This window comes from Chanodichthys erythropterus, chromosome 16 (genome assembly GCF_024489055.1).
Source record: "Chanodichthys erythropterus isolate Z2021 chromosome 16, ASM2448905v1, whole genome shotgun sequence".
NCBI lineage: Eukaryota > Metazoa > Chordata > Actinopteri > Cypriniformes > Xenocyprididae > Chanodichthys > Chanodichthys erythropterus.
Genome location: NC_090236.1, coordinates 22,589,169 through 22,611,644, shown reverse-complemented (window position 1 = coordinate 22,611,644; position 22,476 = coordinate 22,589,169). Strand labels below are relative to the sequence as shown.

The 22,476-nt window shown below is 35.6% G+C and overlaps 1 protein-coding gene across 1 annotated transcript; it reads left to right on the top strand.

Moving 5' to 3' along the window:
- The first annotated feature begins 460 nt into the window (after positions 1-460).
- On the top strand, positions 461-20,813 carry kdm4ab (lysine (K)-specific demethylase 4A, genome duplicate b). The gene is made up of 22 exons (XM_067362824.1): positions 461-560; positions 1,674-1,826; positions 1,914-2,089; positions 2,171-2,285; positions 2,398-2,591; positions 2,752-2,801; positions 2,895-2,998; positions 3,152-3,289; positions 4,022-4,242; positions 4,337-4,491; positions 4,602-5,044; positions 5,937-6,045; positions 6,125-6,297; positions 8,114-8,303; positions 9,748-9,824; positions 10,023-10,078; positions 10,252-10,360; positions 11,460-11,648; positions 13,446-13,619; positions 13,705-13,824; positions 16,711-16,803; positions 16,925-20,813. The coding sequence occupies exons 2-22, from the start codon at positions 1,698-1,700 to the stop codon at positions 17,063-17,065; spliced, it is 3,156 nt and encodes a 1,051-aa protein (XP_067218925.1). The 5' UTR covers positions 461-560; positions 1,674-1,697; the 3' UTR covers positions 17,066-20,813.
- Positions 20,814-22,476: the final 1,663 nt, after the last annotated feature.

The following is a 22,476-nucleotide window of genomic DNA, read 5'->3' as shown; positions in this document are numbered from 1 at the left end:
CAATAGTAATACATTATAACTGTTATAATGTATTATAACTTATAATTAATCATGAGACCATGCATTATAAGGTGCATTACAAGGCATAAGTAATGCAATAGAAATACTTTTATAATGCATTATATATTGATCAATAGACTATACACAAAATAAAATAAAACAAATGTTTTTGATTTTATTTTTTAGGCTTTTAAAATTAAAGTCCCTATTTTTTACTGGGATTATCGTGAAATTGGCCTTTTGATGGACGCAATGTAATTTTAAATTGAATTAGTGATGGGTCAAACTCCTCTGTGTTAACAAAACAAGCATTAAACATAAAACTGAGATCACATTAAAACGTGTGTGGCAGACAGCAGGCAAGCGACTGTAAACGTGACAGTGATTTGATTGGTTATGGTGACTCTGGCGTGGGTGGACCAATAATAGTAAACAAATCCTGTGTGCGCATGCGCAGTGTGTGAGCGCTGATGGAGGATTGTCAGGGGAAGGATCTGCTGTTAGCTAAACATTTCTACGAAGGTTGAGGGCAGCTATTAGCATTTTGTTCGACAGAGTCAGTAAGTATTTACATATCACCTACTTGTTACTATCTGTATTTACGCTATTTCTATAATTTACGGTTTAAAAGCATCGTTAATAGTGGTAAAGTCGCTAGCTTCGAAGAGCTAACCGTTGTACTTTCACTACTGCAACCAACAGCTAGTTTCTCAATTTACGCAATTTTATATCATATTTAACATTTGTACTTGGTATATTTTGCACACCCTGTCGTGTACTTTGTATAGGTTGGATCTTTTTATTTATCCGATGATCAATTAATGATAAATTTGAACATGATAGTGTTTACGTTTGGCCTAACTCGTTAGCCTAGCCATACTTTTAAAGAGACGCATGTATTAGCCAATCAGCATCAGGTCTTCTCAATACAAGGTGGGGCGTGCGAATGGGCGTGACGTACGGGTTGCGCTGGTGAATATGAGGTTTTTGTCTCACTGTCTTAGCCATGTCAAGTCAATGTTACTCGGCTACAGTTTGTCACATGTGTTTTAAGTTTTTTAACACAGTTCTGCTAAAACGTGTGGTTAACCAAATTCAGGGGACGTTGATGAAACCTAGCAACCCAACATGACAATAATGTGTTGATTGTGATGTATCCCAAAAATGTCATCCCACATATTATATAGCAGTGGTTTTCAAACTGTGGTTTGGGGGTCCATGGAAAAGTTAAAAGGAAAACAGTGTTTAAAAAAAATAGTTAAATAACAATTATATTAACGTGAATCATGAAAATGAGTAAGTAAATAAATACTAAATCTAACAGTGCAGTAATACAATGAATATATAGAACAACAATGTAATGTAATTTAATAGAAGCTAAATATTTTCCAAATAATATTTTTCACAGTATAAATTGTGTCTTTATACAAGAAAATATGAATATGAAATATACATTTTAGGATGGGGGTCACTCACATAAGGATGATCATATTTGGGGGTCTGTGGTATCTAAAAGATTGAAACACCTGCGTGAGTTAATGTCAAATAAAAGAATTATGCTTTTTTTATGTTCATGGAATTCTCATTTTTCATGTTTCAGTATTTTGGTAATGTAGTCTGTGTTATATTAGTTGTACATTGAGAATACAATTCCAATAACATTTGTCATACAGGTGCTAAGGACTCGGTCGGTCAAGATGGCATCGGACACACCGGTTTCTAGGGGTATTATGACCTTTTACCCCACTGTTGAAGAGTTCAAGAACTTCAACCGCTACATTGCGTACATGGAGTCTCAAGGTGCACACAAGGCAGGCCTGGCCAAGGTTAGAGGAAAACGCTACTCTTTACCCATTAGGCTACTGCTGTCAAAAAGTCATTCACAAAATTATATTTATTTTGCTCAACTACAGATCATCCCGCCAAAAAACTGGAAGCCTCGATGTTCGTATGATGACATTGATGACCTGCTAATACCTGCACCGATTCAGCAGGTTGTGACTGGCCAGTCAGGGCTGTTTACCCAGTACAACATCCAGAAAAAAGCCATGACTGTGAAAGAGTTCCGCAAAACAGCCAACAGCGATAAGTAAGTCTTGTTGACACATTTTCTTGTTACTTATTTTCCAGTTCAGATTTATTATAACCACATCTACCCTTCCTTTTTAAGGTTTTGCAGCCCTCGGTATGATGATTTTGAAGAGCTTGAAAGGAAGTACTGGAAAAATTTAACCTTTAACCCTCCCATCTATGGAGCTGATGTGAATGGGACCCTTTATGACCCTGTGAGTAAACTCTTGTAAGCAATATGAATTAATTTTATTTGGTTTCGCTTTTGGTTTGTGAGCTCTCTGAAGTGAATGGAGTCATTGTTTATTTTTTTCACATCTTATACAGGATGTCAAAGAATGGAATGTGGGGCATTTGAATACCATCCTTGACACCGTGGAGCATGAGAGTGGTATTACAATAGAGGGAGTAAACACACCCTACCTCTACTTTGGCATGTGGAAAACAACTTTTGCTTGGCACACTGAGGACATGGATCTCTACAGCATTAATTACTTACACTTCGGGGAACCAAAGTCCTGGTAATTGTTTGTAAAACCTACGGGTTTGAGTTAAATTCTTGAAAAGCTTTTAAAAGAAAAATGTAATTTGTAGATGAAATGTGTGCCCATGGGCCAAAAATGGTTGTTGTAATTGTCTATCCTGATGCCAATGCTAAATTCTTCTGGAATGATCTCATAGGTACTGCGTGCCTCCAGAACATGGAAAAAGACTGGAGCGGTTAGCCAAAGGTAAACAGCGGTTTTGTGTTGTCAATTCTGTACACAGAAATGTTTAGCTTGATTTGTATTTGCTCACATATAATTCTTGCCATTGTTAAACAGGCTTTTTCCCTGGAAGTTCACAAAACTGTGAAGCATTTCTTAGACACAAGATGACTCTTATTTCACCTTCAATTCTAAGGAAGTATGGCATTCCTTTTGAAAAGGTATGTTTTTATGATCATGAGTGCATTTTGCCTAACTGATGACTTGTTCTTTTTACCATTAGCAGAGCTAATTATGCTTCCTTAGGATACATGTGTTTGTAACTTCATGTTTGAGGAAGTTTTGTGATGTCATTGTCCATTTTTGTCCTGTAGATCACTCAGGAGGCTGGAGAGTTCATGGTGACATTTCCGTACGGCTATCATGCAGGCTTTAACCATGGATTTAACTGTGCGGAATCTACCAACTTTGCCACAAGACGATGGATCGACTATGGAAAGCAAGCCATACTGGTAAGTAAATAAATAAATAAATAAAATTGGGGTCAGTAATTTTTTTTGTATGACCCTGAAATTGGAAAAAAATGAAATTCAATGCTTTTGTAACATTTATAAATGTCTTTACTGACACTTTTGATTCATTTAATGCGCTCTTGCTGAAAAGTATTAATTTCTTTAAAAAAAAAAAACTTTTACTGACCCCAAACTTTTGAACAGCAGTGTATATAAACTAGGGTTTTCAAAAGTACTGACTTTGGTACCAAGTCGGTAATAAAGTTTAAAAAATGTGGTGACACCAGCACAGATACATGCGGGAGCATTTGAAAGCAGGCGTCTGTCAGCGGATCCTTAATATATCCACTGATAGACGGATCTTCTGATAGACGCCTGCTTTCAAATGCTCCCATGTGTATCTGTAAGCGCACGTTGAAGAGCATCAAAGATGTCTATTTACAACATGTTTTTGAAGTGTTGATCATTGTAGCCGATCACAGACCTATCTATTGAGTGTGTGAATGCAATGGCCAATCAGAGTTGTTTAAGAATCCACTTACTAGCTCTCAAAACGCTAGGGGGAAATGCTGGTGTTGTCATGTTTTTAAAATTTTAGTACCAAAGTCGGTACTTTTGACAGCCCTAATATAAACCGTTTTAATCTGTATCATTTGTCTCAACGGTATTTATCATGTTCTGAAATGCCTGTACGTTACATGGTGCATCAATCTTGGCTTATTTTTTCCTCAGTGTTCATGTAGGAAAGACATGGTGAAGATCTCCATGGATGTGTTTGTAAGAAAATTTCAGCCCGAACGGTATGAGCTGTGGTTGGCGGGGAAGGACAATGCTCCCATTGACCACTCCAAGCCCACGCCTGAAGCAGCTGAGTTTTTAGGTGGAGAGGCTGGAAAGGGCGGTGCTCAGGAACTCGGCACCGAGAACCAAAGTAGTGAGGGACAAAAGAAAAGGTGAAAAAGCTCACTTTACTTTCCTACATTGTACATACTGGCATGTAAAAAATGTAATATCAACCTAAAATGTTGCCTTTTTCAATTATATTAGCCTTGCCAAACAAAGGATAGGAACCAAAAGACACAGAGTGTGTCTGGACTTACCAGAGGAAGTTCTTCCAAAGAGTGAAACGAACGATGAGGAGGCTGAATATGGCAAGAAGGGGCGCTTGACTCTATACACAGAACAATACAGAGAGTATCAAGGTACGTCCTGTGTTTTTTTTGTTTTTTTTTCTCAAATTTAAGTGATAGCAGTGCTTTGAAACTCATTTGTTTTTGAAATTTGATGAAAAATTTGCAAAAATTTATTTCAGAATTGAAGGACGAAGATGACCTGCTGCCACTGATGGGTTCGACCAGTTTAAAGATGATTCCAGGTTCCAGAAGTCCTGCATTTGGGGATTGTAGGAGTTTAGGTTTTAGTGCCGCAAACACGGTCTCTAAAGCTACTTCTCTGTCCTCAGCCTGTACACAGTCCTTCCCAAAGCGTCATCTCTCTATAGCATCTGTCCCTACTGTCCCTCACTGCCTGTCAGCCGTGCCACGGATTTCTACCAAACCAGGGGTGGCGAGCCTTCTCTTTCATCGGACCCTAAGCCCTTCAGATGCCCTTCAGGTCCATAGCTATGCAGCCAGATCAATGCTCTGTAAACCTCAGCAACCCATGACAGAGGAACCCAGAGAAGAAGACCTCAAAGACCCAGACATTCATCTAGATGTGAGGCCAAATATGCAAACTCCACAACCAAACATAGAGGTTGGTAACCGCGTTGTCTTAGTGTGTGTATTTTTCTTTTTAAATTAGCATCTTGAGTGATTTTGTAGTCGAGTGCTGTAACATGTGTAAAAAAAAAAAAAAGCAAGTAGGTAAATACTACAAAATGAACACAGGGCTGCATTGATATTAAAATTGTATGTTAAAAATGGCTGTTAATTGAATGGATATTAAAACTGTTTTCTCTAAATAAATTAAAAATAAATCTCTAAAATACTGATAAATGAAAAATCTTTGATAACTGATATGGTACCACTATATTATGTATCCCTAAATAAAATGTTGAAGAAAAAGAATGAAAAACAAAAAAGTGAGTACGAGGTACATTCTCGTTCAGAAGAACCAAATACTCCCGTATCTTAAATATTTTAAGATCTGTTAGGACAAGTTGCTGAAACCAGGGATTATAATGTTACAGAAGATCTTTTTTAAACAAATATTGTTTCAAATAACTATTCAAAGAATCCAGAAAAAAATGTATCACAGTTTCCACAAGAATATAAAGCAGCACAGCTGTTTGCATCAGTGATGATAATAATAAGAAATAATTTCTTGAGCAGCAAATCATCATATTAGAATAATTTCTGAAGGATCATGTGACACTGAAGACTGGAGTAATGATGCTGAAAATTCAGCTTTGAATTACAGAAATAAATTACCTTTTAAAATGTATTAAAAGAGAAAACCTTTATTTTATTATAATATTTCACAATATTACTGTTATATATATATATTTTTTTAATGCACTTGGAATATATTCAGCCTTATTCACAAACATGACATCACAAATTATGTTTTAAAAACAAGCTCAAAATGTATCACCTCCACAACTCTTATCTAAATGAAATGTAACACCTCTCTTGCTTTTGTTCAGCATGAAATTGAGGGAGAGAAAGAGAATAAAAGCATGAAGAGGAAACTGCAGCCACTCAGCAAGTTGCCACGTTTGCATCCCCTCCTCAGAGAAAACTCCAGCGATGACGGTTAGGATCTGTTTATTTATGTGTTCATTTATCGGTGCATCACTTTTTGCTCTTTCTCATTAACTCCTCCGCTCCACAGAGATTCAGGAGCCAGTGACAGAGCAAGAGGAGACCGATCCCTGGGCCAGACTCCTTTCTCCCATGTGGCAAAGCAAGCCTCGCGATTTTGAAGTTGAGAAGGATTTCAACTTCCGCATGGGCCAACAACCTCCGTACTGTGCAGTGTGTACCCTCTTTCACACGTACACACAGGTAACACATGCCATTACTATCATCACTAAAATCTATTATTACTCAGTGTTAATTTGTGCAAACCAGCCAACACAGCGAGTTAGTCTCACTAGCTATGTTTCCATCCACCTATTTTTATGGGTATTTTGGGATAGCGCATTAAAAACATTGGATGGAAATTCCAAGATGCACATACATTTTAAAAAATGCACTCAAAAACACAAAAGATCCACTCAGTTGAGTCAGATCATTTTTTTTATTTTAATCCAATAAGAAAACATGCGCATAAACTACAATAGAAACGCATTTAAATGTGAAAATTCATAGATGGCCATTGAAAGTCATGTGTTTGCATTAGCACAGCATTTGAAATGCCTGAGCAAAATTCTGACATCAAAGTAGTTCGGTATAATTACTTCCCAGAACTGTCCACGACTGTGTTCCCAAAACACCAGGCATTCGCCTCAGAAAGCAAGTTGACATGAATGCATTTATTTCATTTCTTCTGCATGCTCTGAGGCTCAAGTAATTTATTATATATGAAAATTATTATATAGAGTGGCTTCTCCTACTGCAGTAACTTCCATTTATGTATTATATTTTTGATTTTTAGTGTCAGTTTATCAAGAAGAGACAATTTTGTTCTCTTCAGCTCACTGGATGGAAACGCTGCTTTTTTCAAAAATGTTTTATGCAATATCACAATTTTTCCCAAGTTAAATTCTCAGCATTGATGGAAACTTAGCTACTGGCTGTTTGATGCCTTCAGTGGCTCAGAAATGTCTGGTGGATTGTGAAGACAAAATGTTATATACCATACCGGTTAAAAGTTTGGAAACATTACTATTTTTAATGTTTTCGAAAGAAGTCTCTTATGCTTACCAAGCTTCCATTTATTTGGTCAAAAATACAGTAAAAAACAGTAATATTGTGAAATATTATTGTAATTTAAAATAATGGTTTTCTATTTTAATGTACTTATACTAATATGATTTATTTTTGTTGATGCAAAGCTGAATTTTCATCAGCCATTACTCCAGTCTTCAGTGTCACATGATTGTTCAAAAATCATTCTAATACGATGATTTGATACTGTTATTATCAATGTTTGAAACAGTTGTGCTGTGATTTTGGAACCTGTGATACTTTAATTGATTCATTGATGAATAAAATGTTAAAAAGTATAGCATTTATTCAAAATAGAAATATTTTCTAACAATATAAATCTTTACTATACCTTTTTATCAATTTAGCACATCATTGCTGAATAAAAGTATCAATTTCCTTTAAAAAAAAAAAAGAAAGAAGAAAATTACTGATCCCGAACTTTTGAAGGGTAGTGTATAATGTTACAAATGATTTCTGTTTTGAATGCTGTTCTTTTTTAAATTTTTATTAATCAAAGAATAGTGAAACAATTCTACAAGTTATAATAAATATTAAGCAAGCACAACTGTTTCCAACATCGATAATAAATCAGCATATTAGAATGATTTCTGAATGATCATGTGACACTGAAGACTGGAGTAATGATGCTAAAAAAAATTCAGCTTTGCATCACATAAATAAATTCTATTTTAAAGTATATTAAAGTAGAAAACCATTATTTTTTTCCCTGTATGTTTGATCAAATAAATGCAGGCTTGATGAGCATAAGAGACTTCTTTCAAAAACATTAAAAATAATGTTTCCAAACCTTTGACTGGAACTGTATGTATAAAATATAAACTCTGCCATCAGAAGTTAATATTCTTTTTTTGTGAGCTGATAAATGAAAGATGACTTGTGTAAACCTCTAAAAGATTGTGCCATGAACTTTGCCATTTCTTCTGTGTAGAGTGATGTAATCAGTCTGATCCAGTGCGGTTCTGCAGCTGAAGGAGGGGACCAGCAGAAGACCATGCCGCTGATTCCCGAGATGTGCTTCACCAGCAGCTCTGAGGGACACCTGTCCACCCCAAATCTGGATAAAGATGGCACTAGCCAACTCATCAGCTGCTCTGTGTGTAGTGTGCGCGTTCATACCAGTAAGTCTGTTGTTCACTGTTGCCACTTAAATATATACAGTTAAAATGGCATGTTTCAGCAGTCACAGTCACATTTTAAAAACATTTTTCTACTTCTTTTATAATTATTCATGCCATTTATGTCACTGTTCAAAAAATTTAAGTCAGTAAGATTTTTCTTTTGAAAAAGAAATTAACACTTTTATTCAGCAAGGATGCATTGAATTGATCAAAGTAAAATTTATAATATTACAAATGATTTCTATTTTAAATAAATGCTATTGTTTTAATAAACTTTCTATTTGTCGAAGAATCCTGACAAAAAAATTGTATCACGGTTTCCACAAAAAATATTAATCAGCACAACTGTTTCAACATTGATTTCTTGAGCACTAAATCATCACATTAGAAAGATTTCTGAAGGAAAGCTTTGCCGTTTTTGGATATCTGATGTTAATTGTATCTAAAGTTCATTGCAAATGTAGAGACTTGCTGATTAAAACACGGGACAAACACCAGTCCTTTGCTCTCTTTTATTTTCGTTTGATTTAGGATGCTTAAAATCTTGTTCACATGACATGAAGTTCAGAAATGAACAGGATGCATCAGACTCACAAGGAGTAAATGGACAGGTGTTGACGGATGGACGGGTCTTAAGTCATTAACGCATCCTGTGGAAAGGTGGTGGGTGTCCATTCAAACACCCACACCTCACCAATGCAAACCAAAATAATAATAATAATAATAATAAAACAAAGGAAGTGAGGTCAACTTATAGACATTGACCAGGGGTGTGTGGATAATGTAGTGCACTAGATTTGATAGTGTAGTTTACTTGGAATTGTGGGAGATGTAGGACAAAGAAAATTAAAAAAGGAAATGAGGAAAGAAAACCGAAAAAGGGGTCACAATATCCATCAAAGGAATAAATTAGATTTTACTTTATAATATATAACAGAAAACAGTTATTTTAAAGTGTAATATTTCTCTATTTCAGTATTTACTGTATTTATGATCAAATAAATGCAGCCTTGATGAGCATAAGAGACTTAAAGTTATTAATGCTGTAAAAAACATTAAACTCTTACTGACGGCAAACTTTTGAACTTTATATTAAAAGTGACTACATGGAATATTTCAGCCTTTTAAAAAGTCAGATCACACATCTTTTTATCTCAATAAACGTTCTTGGTTAGCAATTTTATTTCATTTATTATTTGAAGTCAAAAATGCTCTTTGTAAACCAATTCAGTCATATTTCATATTTAAACATTAAACAACATTAAAATGGCTGTTTCATGTTGATTTTTTGTTAACCAGTTACATCATGTAAAAATATACACTTTCCCTTATTGATTGTTAGAAATGTTATCCTAAAGTTTTTATGTTGCAAATGAAATATTCATGTAATTTGTCTGCTACCCATAAAAGGTCATTTAATAAATTGTGGATGTTTTGTCTACAGGTTGTTATGGTGTGTCTCAGGATACTAAGCTGGATGGGTGGATGTGTTCCCGCTGTGAAGCGAATGCCATTACTCAGGTTAGCTGAATCATTTGTTTAGGTTTACTTTTTTTTTTTTTTTTTTTTCCATCCCCAAAACCTCTGTCATATATTTTTATAGCTGCAAGGGGGCGCTATTATGTCTGGCCATCATGCGTGACAAGCTTTTTCCAGTTGCTTCTACTTTTTAACTTATATTCTCAGTGGTGTGACTAAGTGTTTGTGTCTTTCCCTAAGGACTGCTGTTTATGCTCTCTGAGAGGAGGAGCTCTGCAGAAGGCCAACAATGACAAGTAGGTACCCAAGAGCCCTTTATGGTCAGATTGCACATTTTCAATAGCACACATTCCTTTCAGCTGAATGACACTTTTATGTACTGACACACTCAGCTGCTGACATGTCATGTTATGGGTTTTACCTTAGGTGAGTGAAACCTGCTTATGATAAAAATGTGGTTTTGTTGTAGGTGGGTTCATGTGTTATGTGCCGTGGCAGTGCTGGAGGCTAGATTTGTGAACATTGCAGAGCGCAGTCCTGTTGATCTCGGTAATATCCCACTTCAGAGATTTAAACTGGTGAGTTAATGTTTTACATGGAAACGTAGAATACAATCTGAATGAGTGCTGATTGACATGTAGAGGGAAAGTGGATCTATATAGTTTATTTTGAAATCTTGGCTAGTCAAAAAACAATGAGGCTCTCTCTCAAATTTACACTATATATATTAATAAAAGTACAAAACACCCTAATTTTATATAACTGTATAAAAACATGGTGGTAAATCAGTATTTACCCAAATACTTCCCCCAATAAAGTAATTATGAAAAAGGCCATGGGGTTTTTGTTTGTTTTTTTTTTTAAATCAATCATTTTGCTAAAATGACTTTATAATTGTAATTATTGAATTTTTCTATAATTTAATTAGTTACTTCTGATGTAATTGAATTAAATGCTGTATAGACTGTAGATCAATTCTAAATAAAACTATAGTGGATTTAACATCAAATTTTAGTGTCTAGTGGTAAAATGTTTTTCATGTAACCTTCTCACTTTAAATTCTTTTGTCAGTTCAAGAATAATTTATGCAATTTTATGTCATTTATTTGAAAGAGAAAATAAACGATTAGGTAGTAATTAAGAACATTTTAGAGTAACTTACCCACTTTTTTTTTTTTTTTTTTTAAGAAATTAATATATATGAATACACAAATGATACATATTAATACATAAAAATACATATGACCCACAATAATAAATAATAACTTACAGAACCCAAACTTTGAACGATAATGTATGTACATGCAATATTATATGAAAAAAAATAGGCCAATGGAGCGATTTGTCATGATAATCATTGGATAAATGATCTTGTTACTGTAAAAGCTTTGCTATTCTGAGAACAGCTGAGGTATTTAAAAAATAGTAGGTATGTTGGCATCATCTCTATGCCTAGTTAATTAGTCACTAGCACTGTTTATATAGCACATGTCTGTTAAGCAGTGTAATAAAAGGGGATTTTGGTATCTTAATCTTTTCATTAATCTTTTAATGAATCATTTAAAAATGCAGTTAGTCTAACAAATTACTTTCTAAATGCATCAGAATTTTTTCATTGATCACAACCCAAGTGTGTTTCTATTGTCAAATTCTTAAGTAACAAAGGTTTCTTTTCAGAAATGCCAGTTCTGTCGTAAGTGGATGAAGAAGAGCTCAGGTTGCTGCGTGCAGTGCTCACATGGCCGGTGCTCCACTTCCTTTCACGCCACTTGTGCTCAGGCAGCCGGAGTTCAAATGCACCCAGATGACTGGCCATTCGTTGTATACTTCACCTGCTGGAGACACAAGGGCGGCACCCAAGTGGAGGTAAAGACACAACAAAGACATGTTCAGAAAGAGGGTGATGGCAAAGTCTAGAAATGAAAGCTGAACAATCGAAATGCACACAGAAGCCAGTTCACAGTTTTTGCCTTTAACTACATTGAATGGCATGATAAGAGGACAGATTCTCCTCCATTTCCTGGGATACAGCCTCTGTACTGGTGGTTCTAACATAAGGGAAACAGGGTTCTTAAAATGCTTGAAGTACTTGAATTTGACTTTTTGAAATTGAAGTCCTAAACAACCCTTGAAAACAACCATATTTATGGAAAAAATACTTGGTGCTTGAATTATTGAAAGGCAATATATATGAAATTAGTGTTTAAAATTTTTTTGATTAAAACAAACTTTTCATGCCAATTGAATGCTATACCTACATATAGAGCCATTTTGCATGGCTATGAGAGTGATATTGCTTATAAATATCCAAGTATATGAAACAGCTTTCATTCTTCAGGTCCATCATATGTTAATGGGAATGTATGAAAAAAAAAAAAAAGAAAATCAGTTTGAATAAGAAAAATGATATCTTTGTCATAGTATTCCCTCAATGGTTAAAATTACCACAGTCGTTGCACGTGCTTCACATTATTTGTACCGTTTTGTTTTATTAGTTTATTCTTATTTATCTATTTACCTTTTTTAGTATCGAAAGATAATAAAGATCTTGTTTGATAAGTGAAATCTCTGATTGTAGTCCTTGAAAACCAAAAAAGTAGTGCTTGAAAAGTCCTGGAATTTAATTTTGCAGTATCTGTACGAACCCTATGGAAAAACAATAAAAATAATGAAATGCAACATAGTTAGCAAATATATCAAAATACTTCCCACATGTCTTTTTGACATCAAAGGTCCGTAATCTAATCAAACTGTGGTATTTTGCCGCAAATTTGCCTGTCAATCAGAAACCGTCCTCATTAAAGTCACCATTAAATGGAAATTCACCTATTTTCTAAATACATGTTATTTATCTTATTGAAAACAATATGCATTTGTTTTATTTATTTATTTACAATTTGTATTTTTTCAGGTGAAATTACAAATTTCTCTCTGGTGATGTACATGGAACGTATTCAATCATATAGGCTGATTAAACCTGTCCCTTTCTTTCAATTGTCCTCAAGTTTACATTCAGATCTGCCTTGCTTTAATCAACAACCAAATGACTAAACCAAGTCCTTCCCCTACATTTTTGTTTCTTATCAATAATCTTTTTTTTTTTTTTTTTTTTTTTTTTTTTTTGGTTGTACAAAATATGGTTCTTCTATACAGAAGAAAAGTTGCTACTTTCAATACATGAAAACTTTTTGACTTTAAAAGTGTGAAATTCTTGATAACAAAACCTTTAGTCAGGCGTAATATTATATTATTTATTTAATTGAAAAAAAAAAAAATATTTGAACACCTGCTTTATTGCTAATTAAACCAGAGACATGCAGAATACTAAAAATAATAAAAAACGGGAAACGATATCATAGAGAGGTCCCCAAACCAACATAAATCCAAACAGTACATTTCTGAAAACTTGGCACAAGTAGTAGAACCACTAACAAAAACACTAAAAAGTGCTTTACATCAACTGGCTTGTCTGGGAGGTTCTGCAGGGTGGAATTCTTATCTTTAGGCCAGTATGTATTTACTCTTTTTCCTCCATGACCTCTTATTGCGTTATGCCGGTAATTATGCAACATCATAGCTCTAAGCATTTTGCTTGCTGTAAGCCAGCATGTCAGCACACTACTGTTAACGCTTGAAAAAATGTTTGTTGGATGTTATCTGCAGACGCGCAACAAGGCATCAATGCGGGAGTTGGAGAAGGGACAGAAAGTGATCTGCAAGCACAAAAATGGCCGATACTACCATTGTGAGGTGGTTGAGTTGACCAAGGCCACCTTCTATGAAGTTATCTTCGATGATGGCTCATTCAGTGACAACCTCTTCCCTGAGGACATAGTGGTATGTGAGGGTTTATGCAGCTCAAAACAATGTTGAATGATCAAATGCACAGTGTACTGAAGCAGTGCTCGTTTTTATTTCCCAGAATAGAGACTGTCAGCAGCTCGGTCCACCATCAGAGGGCGACGTAGTTCAAGTGCGCTGGACAGATGGCCTAATCTATGGAGCCAAATTTGTGTCTGACCATATCATCCCAATGTACCAGGTCAGAGAACAACAAACACAGTTGTGCACACTATTTGGGTTAGAGTTCAACTTCAGATGGTGCAAAGGAGAAATTGTGTGTAGCAGTTGGAACACTGTTTGCATTTTATAGGATAGTTTATCTTGTAGGATAAAACACAGACTAAAAATCTGTATTGTATGCTGTTAAAGTTTAATATCATAACATACACTACAATACCTATTCACATAATAATACAGTACAGTCATGTCTGTCTGTTTTCCACCTATCTTTTTCATGATATTGATCTTCATCGTTGTTGTTGCTATTGTGATAGGTCATGCAATAAGCTTAAATTTCAGCAGTAAGCCCATTGGTACACTCCTTACCTATGGTAAAATCACTGTAACCCTCAGACTCCTGTGGCTTATTACTTTTATTAAACAGCAACATGATAAAACTACTGGTATTAATATCTGTTGATATATACCACTATTGTCAATTATATTTAAAATTTAATTCGGATTGTAAGGGGTGGTTTAAACCTCTTCTAATCCGATCAAGAGGACACGTAAACACTTGATCGAATTGAAACCAGTGTTCCTACGCGGTTTGGAAAAGTATGGAATTTGATTTGAGTAATTTCCAGGTCTGGATAAGTATGGAAAAATATTTGTGTTTCCAGACTATTGTCTCTATTCAGTTTTCTAATTTATTATACCTGCAAACTAGCCACTTTACAGCGAAATTAGCTCTTTTGAATCAAAATACATAATTTAGCTGAATCGTGTAGATCTGAAGAGGTTTTTTTCAGGGCGAGTGCATGTCTCAGGATTCTCACAAGAATGGAAAATGGGCTACTTTCCCATAGACTGGAGTGAGTCGTGATCTTTCTTGGTGCTCTGTGGCGTGATAGATCGCTGTAGCTCTCGTGAACCAACCTTTTCTTCTGCTTTACTAGTTACAGCACAAAATAAACATGATTGAACATCTGAAGGGATGTTGAAAGATAAAGTACAACTTACTGAAATCTGTATCACATGCAATCGATCAATCATTGTTTCAACTGCAGAAAGGCATCAATAAAACAGCACGTAAAAATGTCACATTTAGCCTACCTCAGAAAAGCCGTTCAATGTCCAAAAACTCATTATTCAGCTACAAAAATGAACTTCGAGCGGAGCATTTTGCTAAATATATGCACTGTAGGCTATTGCATATTCATTGTATTTGTACTTAACATGTGCTTCGATATTAAATGTATAAATCTGTGTCATGACAGCCATCATTTAAATGTTTACTCTTTTATTTATTTAGGCCTAGAAAAATAATTGTAATTAAAAATTTATATAAACTTCCTTATGTGTAATTTAGCCTATATGAAAGTAGCTTGCAAATCAATTTTAACCTAATATTATAATGATGTACCAGCTGTGGTTCCTTGTATAATTTACAGCATTAGTTGAGAGAGATTTTTTTTTTTTCTTTGAGGAAATTTGCCAAGTACTTGACCTGATAGGCCCCAACTGAATCAATATTGAATCGAAGGTAATCAAATCAAAATCAAATCGCAAGCTTCTGAATCAAAATCGCAATCAATTGTGAAATTTGTGTCAATGCTCAGCCCTACTGCCAATATTGTTTTGTTTTTGTTTTTTTAACTTGAAGCAAATGTTGGTTTTCCCATTTATGTTCTTGTCAGAGTGCACCGGAATGCTTCATTTACATGTTGAAATCACAAAAATCTTCTCCTGGGGGAGGATGCGCCCAGACCCCCCTACACATCACCTTTTACACCTCTTTTTACTTTGTAGATGTTTATAAACTTATGAATTTCTAAAATATTACGGAAACTGATACCGCGCTTGTGTCGGCTACTCATACTCGTAGGCTACTCTATACAAATGTTTTGTTACCAACAAATACTGACAACAGAACAGAATGGATAAATCAGAGAAGGATGTCTATGAAGTAAATGTGTCGAATTATTAGTTTGTTTCCCTTTCTGACCATACCACTCGCTACATAGGCGTAAATATTTAATTTGTTTAACATTCTAAGTCACTACGCCACCCTTTTGAACAGGGAATATATTAGTACTTGTAGATTAATCCCCAACAGAAGTCACACAGGAACGTAGTTTTAAGAAGAGAAGGGCCTAGACGTGAATACTAAATACAAACTTTATTTCAACAATCAAACACTGATTTAAAAATCACTAAAAGACTGTAAGACCCCTACTTCAAACATGAAGCAGAGAAAACATAGAAAAGGAAAATGAGGCTTACCAATGGCAGAAAATCGTTTGGAAGGAGATCTGGAAATTTGAGTCTGGAAAAGTATGGAATTTTGAAATGGAAAATGTGTAGGAACCCTGTGAAACCCAAAATTGGAAAGTACTGTGTATGCGCAATAATGTAGAAATGGCGTAATGACATATGACAAGTCGAACGAGCTGTTGTTGTTTAATGAAGTGTCATAAATGACTGTTGTGTCATTCTAAAATTCTCATTCAGCTCATCGTCTGTGAAGTGGAGCAGGACAACGTCCCACCAGACTTTGTTTCAGACTCTCATCCTTAGATATCTTGTTTCAGGCACGGGAGGGGGCGTTTGATAAATATAAGCAGCATGGCACAACGGTTCATGTGCTCGTGGACTCCTAACTAGGAACCGAAGTAGATAAATATTAACTCTACTTATAAAAAAAAAAAAAAAAAGAGGAAGGAAGAAATGTAGGAGATTAGTATGTGCAAACAGCAGTAAACCCTGTATATTTGTGCAGTGTGCACGTGCCAAAAATGAATTCCGATTGTAAACTTGTGACACATAACTTTGCACATCAACTCAATCATTTTTTTTAGCGTTCGGATTCATCAATCCGAAACAAAATGAAATAAAATAAAATGGCTCTTTGAATTATTTCCAGGTGGAATTTGAAGATGACTCTCAGCTCACTGTAAAGAGGGAAGATGTTTACAGTTTGGACGAGGAGCTGCCCAAACGTGTTAAAGCCCGACTGGTGAGAAACGCCTTTTCTTTGATCGGTCTTACCGCTACAGTAACATTAGCCTGCCATGACACTGACCTACTAACCAAAGTGTTTTTAGCAGACATTAAATCCATTTTATTTCTGTCTCTAGTCTGTGGCGTCGGACATGCGCTTCAAAGGGGTGTTTGTGGAGAAGGATGTGAAGCAGGACTCGAAAAGACAGCGGGTGATCAACTCCCGTTATAGGGAGGACTACATCGAACCGGTCATCTACAGAGCCATCATGGAGTAACGCTCCACAAACTCCTCACAAACAATATCTTCAACACACAGATCAATTGGCCGACGTCACTAACAATATAACAAACAGAAAAACAGGCTGGACCAGACACCTTAATGTTTTGAGTGGACAAACACGTCATCACGTGAACGGACAACAGCAAATACATGCCAACCACCAAGCCTTTGTTTTTAAAAACACCAAGATCAAGTTTTAGACCTTCAGGCTGAGTAATAATTCTCATTGAAATGATCCTACTGTGAACGGTCTTCAGGCGGCATAGATGAGAGTCCCAGAGATGAAATGCTAGGAATGTCTTGTGTAAGAGTGTTTGTTTGTTCGGATAGCACACAACCGGCTCAGGCTCAGCGGGAGCGTTGGACTGCTCTCGGACTCCTACTATCTTCAGTCAGGTGGCGGTAATGTTTCAACTGTTTTTTTTAATCACCTCCCCGCAGACCAACCGGCTGACTGCACATGAACAGACCTTTAGTCCGTCAGACAAATCTTTAGTCAGCGGGGATGCGCCGTCCCACTGACCTTTTTGTAGGTCTTAAAGTGCTTTGCAATATCTGAATCTCATGGATGAATCTAGTCTTTCTTAGTACGAGCAGCTCTCATGTGTGATCTACTGTAAACATGGGACGTTATAGGAAACTAGCTTTATACTCTCACGTTTAGGTGGATACAGCAGCTTTGGATTTTGTTTAATTTAATTTATATTTCTGTTGAAGTGCAAGGAATGCCAGTTTCCTAACTGCATATTAGTTCTGGATTAACTTTGTTTGTAAAAAGAAGTATTTATATATGTTGAAGCCAGATTTTCTCTACTTTTTCTACTCTTAGTTGCATTACTATGAAAACACAGGTAAGAGTGACTTGTGACCAGTCATGGTCGAAGTGGTGCACTTATCAAGGTGTTGTTTTTTTTTGTTTTTTTCTCTCTTTTCATTTGTGAGTTTTATAGTACTTAAGGCAGGGAAGGCAATGTCTCAAAGCACTCCATTTAGAGTGTCAAAAGAGACGCCTCGTTTGAATCACTTAGATTATTTTAAAAATGTTTTGTGGAGATTCCTTTAGATCCTTGTTTTCAGTTGTTTTGTGCAGTAGGCATTACACTCCTTTGTCTTTGAATATAGATCCATTGTTAATTTAAGGCTAAAAACTTTATTTTTAAATTAAAAGCAATGTGTCCTATCCCCCTGAACATTTGTTGTTTGTCTCATTTTAGCCTCTTCTGAGAGTTTTCAAATCACAGCCTCCATATACACATATACATTGTCAATTTATTGGATGGTGAAAAGTTACGTCACAGCACATTGAAATTACTGCAATTATGAGATTCTGACTTACAAGAAGCATTCACGTCTTCGTAGAACTCGTCATTATAACTTGAATTTCATGAGAGCTCTGATATTTACTACCTGACTGCTGCAATGTCATTCGGAAACTCTCAAAATGGCATGGCTTTAACAGTAAAATGTTAAGTAGTTTTGTAATACTTTTATTTAATAATTTGCACACATGACTATTGTCCTTCCAAACCCGTAAGACATTAGTTAATCTTCTCAGAACACAAAATTCAGAAATTTTTGACGAAATCCAAGAGTTTTTTTTTATCCCCCATAGAAAGCAACGTAATTCCCATCATTCAAGGTCTACATAAGTGGCTTTCGCACCGGAGGAACCTTTTCATAGTTCCTAGAACTATTAGCTGAAGTACCTGGAATTTGCCATGTTCACACCGCAGGGACTAGGAATGATTTTAGTTATAGGAACTTCTTTTTCGGGGGGAACTAAATTAGCTCCTACTTTAGAGTGGGGTCCAAACCAGCACTATAGGAACTACCAGTGATGCAAGTGTACATTGATTGGTCAAACACTGGCACCCGGCATTTTTAAAAAGCCATGTAAACATACTTCACGAACATTGAAAACGGCGATGACAGCATTTACCTGTTGTCTGCAGGGTTATTTTCTCCTCCTTGATACCCAGGGATGGGCAGTATTTATGATACATGTATTTCAAATACAAAATAGTATTTTGTAATTTGTATTTGATAGGGTTGATGAAAATGGCTTTGTATTTTGTATTTTTGTAGCTTTAAAATACTGTAAAATACTTTAGAAGAAGAAGACATGATGACATCATAAAAATGCAGCCTCTGATTGATGTTAAGATGTTAAGTTTTGGTGTTAGTTTTAGAAGCCTAGGCTAAATAGTTTACCAATTTACATAATGTTCTTGAAAACTATTATACAAGCAGCAGCCCCCTATATTTATGATTAACAATCAGTTGATTAATTAGTTATGAACTAGTTGCTATGAATACAGGTGCCGTCAGTTGTCTTCTAATGAATGACTTGTTTGTCATTAAGTCAGTGTTGCTGATGCAAAGTAGGCCCTTTGTTACCAAACATCAAGTAACTAAATTAGGATACAATTATAAGCAATTCGCAAACTGTTAAACATTAAACTGTTGGTTGTTTGCTTCATCTGGGAAAGCACAGGGATATGTGAATATTTGATCTGTTAAATCCACAATATGTAAATTTTCGCTGTAAGAGGTCGCTTATTCAGTCGCTTATCCTTGATTTTGTGGAATCATGGGATGTGTTGTTTTCACGTCTACAGTGGAAAAGGATCGGGATGGGACTCAGGCAGAAATAATGTTCATGGATGAGATTATTAACGTTACTGAAGTATGAAGCAGAGCAGGACTGAGTGATGTTGGAGCTGAACAAAACCGCTGGAGAGATTGTTCTCGAGACGTCTCGCTCATCTCTCATTAGCAGTGGAACTTTTATTATGCCACAGTCGCCTTATTTTGATCAAGCGTATGTGGGGTAACGCAGCGCTGTTTATCATATTAGATACATTTGTGTGTTGAAAGTTATGATGATACTCTGTGCTATGAGACACTTGTTGCACTCTGCAGTAAACTAGATTGATATTATTCATGTTGAACATGGTACTCCTGGTAAATCAAGAAAATGAAATTTAAGAAGCTACATAACATGAGGAATATAATGCATCGTTGTGTTTCCATGGTTTCTACAAAAAAAAAAACGGAAATCGAGGGTAACACAGGTATGATGTAATTGATAGGTGACACATGGACACGCTCCGTGGATAAAATTGCATATTTCTCTGGATTTAAACATTCTTGGAAACATTTGAGATAATGTAAGTACACAAGTCAACAAAATATATAACATTGTTCTATTGGTTTTTGGATATTGTACTACTGTACATATTGTGCCTTTAACTGGTTGCATATGTTTTATTGATTGACTTGGGCAGAGAAAAGCTGGTGCTTTCAAACATTGTTTAATCAACTGAGTCAGTGTAATGGTGAAGGGATTGATCAAATAGGCCAACTGATGAAAGGTTTGCGAAGAAATTTCATGCTCCCTTGTAAAATTATTTTTTAGTATTTTTAAAATACAAAAATACAGTAGTTTATTTTGATACATGCTGTGGCTGCTGTATTTTGTAGTTTATTTTGATGCACTTAAAATTAAGGTATTTGGTATTTTATTTTAAAATACATTTTAATGTGTTTTTGCCCAACCCTGTTGATACCCACGACACACAACAAACACAGCTCCGATCACAGCATCCTCCATTCACTGGTTTTTACTGTTTGTAAATGCCATGCTTAAAGATGCAGCTGACGGCCGCTTCAGAGTGCCTATTTCCGGTGCGAATGCAACCATGAACTTGTCTCGGGGGAGAAATTAGTTCTCGGGGAAATATCCCTAGTGGCTAGTTCCTATAACTGAGTTCCTAGAACTATTTGGTGCAAAAGCCCTCATAGTTAAAATAGTCAACATGACTAGAGTGGTTCAAACTTAATATTATGAAGAGACAAGAATACTTTTTGTACGCAAAAACAAAAATAACTACTTAATTCAATAATTTCTTCTCCCCGTCATTCTCCTATGCTGTTTACGTTGCATAGACCGTGCAGGCTTTCGGGTTCTACGTCAGTCAGAGTACTGACACAGGAGCCGGCCAATACCCAGCTGCCGTTCTGACGTAGAACCTAGAAGCGCTGAGCATAAACGGTGTAGGAGAATGACAAGGGAGACGAAATTGTCGAATAAAGTCGTTGTTTTGTTTTTGTGCAGAAAAAATATTCTCGTCTCTTTATAACATCAAGTTCGAATGACCTCTTTGATTTCATAAAAATATTTTAATTTGTGTTCAGAAAATGAACAAAGGTCTTGGAACAGGTTTAGAACGACATGAGGGTGAGTACTTTGACACAAATGAATCAATAATTTTTGGGTGAACTAACCCTTTAATGTCTTAATAATGTTAGAATAATCTTAAAATAAACAATAGACTTAGAATAGTTTAGCAAATGAGTTGAATAACACATAATATCCAGCTAAATAAACTATAAAGTTTATTATGGCACCAATGACTGTTACTTGTAGTAATGTGATTTTGTCTGATTACTCAAATTACACTGTTTTTGTGGTTAATAGTGTTGCCAGAGAAAGCCATAATTCTGAGTGTGAGAACATGAACAGTGTAAATGTCATTAATAATTATGACACTTTCAGGTCCATCATTCTAAAGTCATTGGGTTTTTTGAATGGGTGGGGAATTAAGTTTTATTCATTCAGTCATAATGTTAAATGGTTTTGAAATATTAACTCAAAATACACTTAGAAGCTGCCACCTGCGGCCAACCATTTCATTTTATTTATATAGCATGAAATCTGTAGGGAAATCATCCTTCACTAAGTGTTTTTGTTTTACCAGGCCGTTCCCAGGAAGCTTGCAAGGGTGTGAAGGAGCTAATGAGATATTATATATTATAATGAGGTGTTATTCCGAGGCAGCGCTTCTAGTTGACTAGGCTTGTAATATTCTTGAGAAGGATTCCTGAGAAACGAGTTGCAGTTCCCCCGGTTCTGCCAGTTAGGTTACTTAGATAATTATGCAAAATAATAATAGAATTTGTCACCAGATCAAGTCTGTATGTTCATAGTCCTGTCAAGAACCGGTGTTTTATGCGTTTGTCTCTATGCATTATGCATTATTTCCGTTTGTGTGGATATGCTAACAACGGTGCCAGCTGGATTTTTATGTCTGAATGATGTTAAAGCCTCATCCTGTTTATGTGCATACTGAGTATTAAAGGTATTAAATCTGTTCTAAGTACAGGTCAGAGCCACATAATATCAGTTTGTTCGACTTGTGAAAGTGCTTGTAATTTAGAGTAGCTTCACAGTATCAATCATAGTAATTCTCTCTTACAGTGGCCTTGGTAGTGTGGGAAGTGTGTCTGATTAAATGGATGAACAACCAAACTGTAGCACTTATTGCAATTCCCTTCTCTATTTCAGTGCATTCTCATGCTCATATGGGGATATATGATAACAGGAACAGTCTTGAGCACAAATTA